This window comes from Camarhynchus parvulus, chromosome 19 (assembly GCF_901933205.1).
Source record: "Camarhynchus parvulus chromosome 19, STF_HiC, whole genome shotgun sequence".
Classification (NCBI taxonomy): Eukaryota; Metazoa; Chordata; class Aves; order Passeriformes; family Thraupidae; genus Camarhynchus; species Camarhynchus parvulus.
Window position 1 is genome coordinate 3,701,859 of NC_044589.1, and position 8,424 is coordinate 3,710,282.

The following is an 8,424-nucleotide window of genomic DNA, read 5'->3' on the forward strand; positions in this document are numbered from 1 at the left end:
TGCGTGCCTGTACCTGTGTGTTTGTGGTGTGTGTGTGTGTGTGTGTTCACCTGTGCACCTCTTGTGTGTGTGTGCCTGTACCTGTACCTGTCTGTGTGCCTGCGCCTGTGTCTCTGTGTGCCTGTACCTCTCTGTGTCTGTGTGCCTGCACCTGTGTGTCTGTGTGTGCCTGTAGTGTGTGTCTGCGTGTCTGTGTGTGTTCACGTGCATGTGTGCACTCCCACACCCCGGGGCTGCGGGCACTCCCGTGCCTGCACACGTGGGGGCCCTCGGCAGCCCGGCCCCCCCTCTGCTGGCCGCTGGCAGCCCGGCCCTGTGGCAGCACTGCCCCGTGGATACCCAGCCCGAGGTGGTCCCGAGGGCCGGGGCCCCCAGCGCCTCCAGCAAGGGCACAGAATCCTGGGGGCTGCTTGCATGGGCTGGGTCTGCCCTGGGTACCCCCAGCTGGCCGTGGGGATTTTTGGTGTCCTCGGGGGGGTGATCACAGTACAGTGGGGTGCAGAAGCTCACTCAGCCAAGTACAGGATATTTCTGGGATGCCGTGGGTTGGCAGAGGCTGCATATGGGGGTATTGGGGTGTCACAGTGTGGTAAAGGTCAGACATGGGGTGCTGCAGGGGGCTGGAAGTCAAGCTGGGTGGATATGGGGTGCTGGGGTGACATGGGGTGACAACAGCTGACCCAGATATATATTGGGTATCAGGGTGCTGCGGGGTGACCCCGCTGGCTATGGGGGTTCAGGGTGCTGCAGGGCAATAGAAGGTGACCCACCAGATACTGGGTATCAGAGCACTCTGTGGCACCCAAATACAACCCCTCTGGCTATGGGGTGTTGGGATACTCTGGAAGCACCCAACTCCAAGCCCTCTGGCTGTGGGATATCAAGGTACTGTATCCTGTACTGTACAGGGATACAGCCAGGCAGCTGCAGGGTTCCCCCCCACCCCAACTGCACGGCGCCAGCTGCCAGCATCCCACCGCGCTCTTGAGTAGTTAATAAGTTGTAGAGGAGATTTTTGGAGCAGGCAGGGAACAGGTAGGAGCAAGCCTGTGTCCAGCAACCACATTCCTGGGGGAGGGGGACTGGAAGCACTGGCACTACCCCCAGCATGCAAGGCTGGGGGGGGGAAACATCCACCCCACAGCCATGGGGCTGTTGCTGCCAGGTCTGAAGGGATTGCTCATGCCTTGGGATATTTTTCCCTTTGCCGGGTGCCAGCTCAGGTTGTCAGGGTGATGCTGCTGGGGTGGTTACGTGCATTATCTGCTTCCTTCAAGGTCACAAGACTTGTGCAGGATGAGTAAAGATATTTATCAGTCAGTCAGAGGATCTCTGACTGTGCTCCTGGCCCAGCAGGGTGGGAACAGGAGGGGCCAGGCTGAAGGGGTTCCTGCTGGGCCAGGAGCACCCACAGGTCCCCTGGAATGGTGACACAAACCTCATGGCATGGCGGAGGGGTTGCACTTTGCACAGTAATGCAAAGGTGCCCAACGCTCACCGAATCCCAGTTAAATGTGAGCACTGACAACACTACAGAAATCAACCAACCCTGACCTGCCACATTTCCTCCACGGGGGAAAGGTGAACCCTTGAGATTTCCAGGTCCACAGAAGGGGTTTGGTGGGAATGAGCATGGTGGTAGTGCTTCCTGATACCCATCGGCCGAAACCAGGCGATGGCTGTGGCAGGTGGCATTTCTCCTCCTCCCGCCCTTCTCTGGTTACCCGGCGCCATCTCTGCAAACAAAGGGGAGGGTGTGGGACACAGGTGACGGTGACGGAGGAGCAGAGAGGAGCGTCCAGCAGCCAGCACTGAAACCCCACCCCGGGGCCAGCCCATATAAATAGCACTGCGCACAGGTGTAAGCCGATCCCCCGGCTGAGAGCGGCGGCGGGTGGTGGCGACGGTCTCGGTCCGTGGGTTCTTCTCCGCCATCGCCTGGAGCGCGTCACTGAACCGTCCACCATGTCGATGGGGCTGGAGATCGGCGGCGTGGCCTTGTCCGTGCTGGGTTGGTTGTGCAGCATCATCTGCTGCGCGTTGCCCATGTGGAAGGTGTCGGCCTTCATCGGCAACAACATCGTGACGGCCCAGATCATCTGGGAAGGGCTGTGGATGAACTGCGTGGTGCAGAGCACAGGGCAGATGCAGTGCAAGGTCTACGACTCCATGCTGGCGCTCCCTCAGGACCTGCAAGCCGCCCGCGCCCTGCTGGTGGTGGCCATCATCTTGGCCGTCCTGGGCTTAATGGTGGCCATCGTGGGCGCCCAGTGCACCCGCTGCGTGGAGGACGAGAGCACCAAAGCCAAGATCACCATCGTCTCCGGCGTCATCTTCCTGCTCTCTGGTGTCTTGACCCTCATCCCTGTCTGCTGGTCGGCCAACACCATCATCCGGGATTTCTACAACCCGCTGGTGATTGAAGCGCAGAAGCGGGAGCTGGGCACCTCGCTCTACGTGGGCTGGGCGGCCTCCGCACTCCTGCTGCTGGGGGGAGGCCTGCTCTGCTGCTCCTGCCCCCCCAAAGACGACAGGTACCCCACAAGCAAGGTGGCCTACTCCGCCCCACGCTCCGCCGTCACCAGCTACGACAAGAGGAACTATGTCTGAGCCCCCCCAGGGTCCCCCGGCCCCCCTCGATATCCCCCACCCCACCCACCCACCCTGGGACCCTCACTGCCCTCCGTGGGGCCCGGGGGCGGCAGCGCCGGGGCCGGGGGGGGCGCGAAGGAGGGGACGGGGACGGCCGCGGGGTCAGGGCCGGGCTATGTAAATAGAGACAGTTTCGGTTAAACACGAGGCAGTTTCGGGTCGGCGGGAGAAGCGGCACTCGGCGAGGTCCTGCCATGCCGATGGGGCGGGATGAGGACGGGATGGGGACGGGGCCCCCTGCTGTGTCCCCCCATCGCTGCTGGCCCGGCACCGTCTGTCCCTGTTACGCGTGGTCTGTACCGGTTACATTTGTCAATAAACGTGTCCTGTTTTGGTACCCGAGTGTCCTTGAGAGGTGCGGCACGATCGAGGTGGGCACGGGGAGGGGGAACACGGAGGTCCAGCCCCCCAAGGCACCCTACACACCCAGCTACGGCGGCACCCGAGTGGCACCGGGCTGGGGACAGAGGGCTCAGCCGCAGCGCGCCGGGCGTCCCTGCTCGGGGTGGAGACCCGTTGTCCCCCTGCATTCCAGGGGCAGCTCTCCGGGAACGGTCGGGGCGGGAAGCAGCGGAGGAGCCGCTGGATGCCGCAGGGACACTCCCTGCCCGCAGTCCAAAGTCTGGGGCCGCCGGGGGGGCTGCGAGGCGCTTCCCTCGCCCGGGAGCTGCGCTGGGGCGAGGCCGCCCTGCTCGGCCGCTCCCTCCCGCTCGCCGCCACGCTCCAGCGGCCAGGGACAAAGGGGCAGGAGCCGCCGCAGGAGCGCGGGGCCGGTCCTGGGGAAAGCGAGGCCGGGGGCGGTGAGTGCGGGGCCGAGCCGGCCGGTCCCGCTGTGCCTACCGGCGACAGCGGGCGGAATGGCCCTGCGGAACCCCCAGCCGCCCGCAGGGAGCCGCCCCGCCCGGCTCACTTTCCCCGAGCCCCAACCCCCCTGCCCGCTGCCCGCCCCGGGGCCGCGGGTGCAGCAGCGGGAGCGGCCCCGCCGTGACCCTCCCCGTGCGCGCGCTGCCGCCGTCCTGCCGCTGGGGGCGCCCGCCGCCGGCGGGGCGGGGCGACTCGAGCACGTCGCGTCACGGCCCGCGCGCCACCGCCTCCGCCGCCGCCATGATGCTCCGCCGGCTGCTCCGCGCCCCCGCCCCGCCGCCTCTCCCGCAGCCCGCCGCCGCTGCCGCCCGCTCCGTGGCCACGTAAGGGCCCGGTCGCGCGCGAGGTGGGACGGGGGCGGCGGGAGTGGTCCCGGGAAGGGTCCCGAGGGGAGATCCCGCGAGCAGGGGCGTGGCCGCCACAAGGGAGCTGGCCACGCCTCTCTCAAACCACGCCCCTTGCGCCGAGATTCCCACACGGGTGGTGGACGGGTTTGACCACGCCCCCCTGGCCCACGCCCGCTTCCCTTCCTGCCCTTGGCCCAGCCCTGGCCGCGCTCTCAGAGTCCCAGTGGGCCCGGCTGGAAGGGGCCCAGGGGGTCCCTGGTGGCACCTCCCTGCTCAGGCAGGGCCATCCCAGAGCACAGGGCACAGCACTGTGTGCACAGGGCTCTGCAGTATCCCCGCTGAGGGACACTCCAGCCCCTCCCTGGGCAGCCTGCTCAGGGCTGGGCACTGCCCAGGGCAGAAGTTGTGCCTCCTGGGCAGGGGCAGTGCTGGGCTCAGGCCCTGCCCGTGGCTCTGGTGCCACTGCTGGGCCTGGAGCAGAGCCTGGGCCCTGCTCTGCCCCTCCCTGCACACAGGGACACCCAGGGCTGAGGGCCCCTCTCAGCTGGGGCTCCTCTCCAGCCTGAGCAGCCCCAGCTCCCTCAGCCTTTCCTGGGCACAGAGATGCTCCAGGCCCTCCTCATCCTCACAGCCTGAGCTGGCACTGCTCCAGGAGCTCCATGTCTCCCTTTTCCTGAGGAGCCCAGGGCTCGACACAACACTCCAAATGTGCCTCACCAGGGCTGGGCAGAGGGGCAAGGCTCACTTCCCCCCTGCACCTCTGGCCATACCCCATTCTTGTCTCCCTGCAGTGTAGTGCCCCTGACCCACGTGGAGGTGGAAGGTCGCAGGGATCGGCCACCCCTCGTCCTGCTCCATGGGCTCTTTGGTAGCCACAGCAACTTCCAGACGGTGGCCAAGACACTGGCACGCCGTGGTAGCGGCAAGGTGAGACCCAGGGCGTGGGGGGAGGCACAGCATCAGGGAGAGGTCCGGAGTCATATTGGGCACTGCCTGGGGTGACACGCTGCTCCTGCCCAGGCAGGTGCTGACAGTGGACGCCCGGAACCACGGCAGCAGCCCCCACAGCCCTGTGATGACGTATGAAGCGATGAGCCTGGACGTGCAGCACCTCCTGAGCCGCCTGGGCATCACCAAGTGCATCCTCGTGGGACACAGCATGGGGGGCAAGACAGCCATGACGCTGGCCTTGCAGCGGGTCAGCAGGCACGGGGATGGGAGTGGGGTCACAGGCTCAGGAAGTTTGAGGGGGGGCTGTAGGAAGGGGATAGCACCTTCTGAGACTGTTCACCGGGGCCAGCTTTGCCCCCAGCCCCACAGGGACTTGTTTGTATCAGGGTGAGTGGTGTAAGCCAGGCTGTGGGAGCAGGAGCAAATCTATGTCCACCAGCCCATGCTCTGCCCTGTCCCTCCAGCACCGATTGTGAGGGAGCTTGGGGATCTGGGCTGAGGACAACTCTGGGAAGGGCACATGCAGGTCTCTATTGAGACAGGAGGGAGCAAAGAGCCTTCAGGGAATCTGACTGGGAGTGGAGCCCTGTGCCCACTCTCACTGGGGAGATCTTGGAAGATCCTGGCATCTGATCTACCTTGCTTGTGTCTCCAGCCAGACCTGGTGGAGCGCCTCATCTCCGTAGACATTGGTCCTGGCTCAACCGCCCCCGTGTCCGAATTCTCTGCCTACATCTCAGCCATGAAGGAGGTGAAGGTCCCAGCGGGGCTGTCCCGCTCGGCAGCACGCCAGCTGGCAGATGACCAGCTGCAGCCCGTAGTCAAGGTAGGAAATCCCATGGGAGATGGGGAGGGTGCCAGGACATCCTGTTTTGTTGCTCTTACTGAAAAGTGCATGATCCCCTTCCATGGCAGCTCCCACAGTTGAGACAGTTCCTCCTCACCAACCTGGTGGAGGTGGAGGGTTGCTACGTGTGGCGGGTGAACCTGGAGGCTATTTCCCGGCACCTGGCAGATATCATGAACTTCCCTGTGTTCCAAAAGCCATATCCTGGTCCAGCACTCTTCTTGGGAGGGTCCGACTCGCCCTATATCAGGTGAGACTGGATAGAAGCGGTTCCAGGTTTGACCTTTTGTGCTCTTTGCAGCTGCCAAGAGTGGGAGGAGCCCCTGGGATGAGGAAGGTCCTGAGCAAGGGCTGTTCCTCCAGCAGCCAGTGACACCGACACACTGGAGGAGGGGGGAACCTGGGGGCCCCCTGGGCTTTCCAGCAGGAAAGGAGTCATATCTGGGATCATCCTCTGCTTGGGGAGGGTGAGGGTCCACCAGGAGCAACCTCTCATCATGGCATGTTCCCTTGTCCTGCAGCTCTAGAGACTACCCAGAGATCCAACGTCTCTTCCCCAAGGCAGAGATCCAGTACATTAAAGGTGCAGGTCACATAGTCCATCAGGATAAATTTGAAGAATTCATCACTGCTGTCCTCAATTTCCTGCCATAGCTGTAGCACTGGGGAGCAGGGTTTGTGCAAGGACCATGTGGGGCTTGAGGAGCTCTGGACAGTGATGCAGGGCTTGGGCTCTGAGGATGGGCTCAGCTGGGACTGGCTGCCCTCAATGCAGTCTGATCCTGCCTGCAAGACCTTCTCCCATCCTGATTCTCCTGCAGCCAGAGCAGAGAGACACCTGCATCCTGCTGAGATCTCCTGCCACCTGTCAGGGAGATGGGGTGCCACTGCCTCAGGACACTGTCCTGCCTGCACAGGGGTGTCAGGCACACGGATGGGGGCAGAAGAGCCCTCTTGTTTTCCTGCTGCCAGACCCTTCCATGGATCTGGCTGTGACTTTGCAGAATATGCAATAAAGCTGAATCCATGCCAAGGCAGAACAGGGGTTGGATGTGGCCATGGTGGGCAGGGCATGTGTGGGGGGCAGAGGAGGGGGTTCTCAGTTGGCAGCAGGGATGCTGGTGGGAGTTGACAGCTGGACTGGGCCCTAATGTGACAAGCTGTGGGAGCAGTGCACGTGAGACACAGGTTTGAGGATCTTTCTTGGCTTCCAGGGGAAATTGCAACTTTGCTCTATGCCTGGGGGAGTGTGAGGATTGGGGAGTGAGGGAATCTGCCTCCTGAGCAAGGAGCATGTTTGCCCACGCTGTCCCAAAGGCAGGTGTTGCTTCATTCCTGTGCTCCCGACAATTTCTCCCCTCCCACTTGCTGTGCATCCCCCCGAGGCAGCATAAGACCCACCCACCACGGGCTGGAGGCAGAGGAGCAGGGTGTCTGCTGCAAAAATCCCTTTACTGGACAACTGGTAAAGTCGGGGACAGGGCAGAAGTGACCATGGGGGTGACAAATCATCTCTGTCACAACTGGGGACACACTGTGTGTGCGGACAGTAGAGAGACACACTAACCATCTCTGCTTTTGCTGCTCCAGAGCCAGGTGTCTGCTGCTCCCTGGGATGAGTCTGCTTAATTTGGGGTTGTTTGGAGGCCCCAAAAGGGAGGGAGGGCAGAAGACTGAGGATGCTTTATTCCAGGTCTGGCTGTAGTTGCCTAGCACAGCGGACACCAGGGACTGCTTTGGAGATTTGCTGTGTTTCTGCGGAGCTCTCCCTCTCCCTCTCCTCTCCAGAGCTGGGCTGCACTGGCCTTGAGTTTTCTACTATATCATCCTCATATTCAAACACTTTTCTTCTCTGTGTATTACTTTTTTCCTGTGAAGAATGTCAGACCAATAAGCTCCAGAGTCACAAGTTACTACTGAAATGAGTTTCTTGGGTGCCACCAGCCAGTTGGGGGTGGGGTCTGACCCCAGCTATCAGCATACAAGACCTTTGGACTAAGCCACAAGCTCTGGAGCCCAGGATCTGTGGGGGATTTCTCCCCATTCCTTCCTGCTGGCCAGGTACCAGGTTTGGGGCACAGACAAAAGGCAGCTACAAGGTGCAAGGTGAAGCGTCTCACCATGGCAGGAGATCAGTGGCCTGAGGAGAGGTAGAGCTTTCTAGAGGTAGAGCTACATTGTAGTCCATCCTTGTGATGGCATCTGCTGTGGGAACATAGGGAAGCATTGTTGGACCTGGCGTGAGAGAGACAGCAGGCTCTGTTCCTGCATGGGAAGGGTGCAGGGAATTCAAGAGCTATCCCAGGGGCACATCCAGGCATGTGTCTGGTGGCACGAGGGATGCCATGGGCTGCACCAACTCACTGGGCTCTGTGCCTGCCAAGTGTCAGGCTGCTGATGCCTCCAGAGATCCAGCTGACTCCCCAGGCAAAACCAGAGCCCTTTTTGACAGCCTGCTCCCAAGGAGCCTGCCAAGAAAAGACCTGTCCTGGCCTGAGCTCTGCTCCAAGAAGGACGTCTGATCCTTGGCACAAATGCAGTGAACCAAAATGCCACCTTTAGGAAGACCTCTATGTGGCTGTTGCAGGCATGGCTTCAAAACTGCTCTATAAGGCATTGGGTAGAAATAGAGCCTGTTGATGACCTGCAGGACATGGGATCTGTGACAGATCCCATGGGTGACAGAAGATGTCCAGTGTGACTTCACTGGCGTCCCTCACTGCAACAGTGATTAATGCTGAGTGCCAGACCGGGACACTGGGG

The 8,424-nt window shown here is 62.0% G+C and overlaps 2 protein-coding genes across 5 annotated transcripts; both read left to right on the top strand.

Annotated features, from left to right (window-relative positions):
• The first annotated feature begins 1,875 nt into the window (after positions 1 to 1,875).
• Positions 1,876 to 2,975, top strand: LOC115911541 (claudin-3-like). Its single transcript, XM_030962591.1, has one exon. The coding sequence runs from the start codon at positions 1,966 to 1,968 to the stop codon at positions 2,608 to 2,610; it is 645 nt and encodes a 214-aa protein (XP_030818451.1). The 5' UTR covers positions 1,876 to 1,965; the 3' UTR covers positions 2,611 to 2,975.
• Positions 2,976 to 3,737: 762 nt separating this feature from the next.
• On the top strand, positions 3,738 to 8,221 carry ABHD11 (abhydrolase domain containing 11). Of its 4 annotated transcripts, none has more exons than XM_030962694.1 (6): positions 3,738 to 3,862; positions 4,655 to 4,790; positions 4,884 to 5,061; positions 5,470 to 5,640; positions 5,730 to 5,911; positions 6,183 to 8,221. In XM_030962694.1, exons 2-6 carry the CDS (start codon positions 4,720 to 4,722, stop codon positions 6,313 to 6,315), a joined length of 735 nt encoding a protein of 244 aa, XP_030818554.1. In that variant the 5' UTR covers positions 3,738 to 3,862; positions 4,655 to 4,719; the 3' UTR covers positions 6,316 to 8,221. The 4 variants fall into 4 exon arrangements, with proteins under 4 accessions (XP_030818554.1, XP_030818556.1, XP_030818553.1 ...); XM_030962696.1 differs by having other exon boundaries at positions 3,744 to 3,862; positions 4,888 to 5,061; XM_030962693.1 differs by having other exon boundaries at positions 3,778 to 3,839.
• Positions 8,222 to 8,424: the final 203 nt, after the last annotated feature.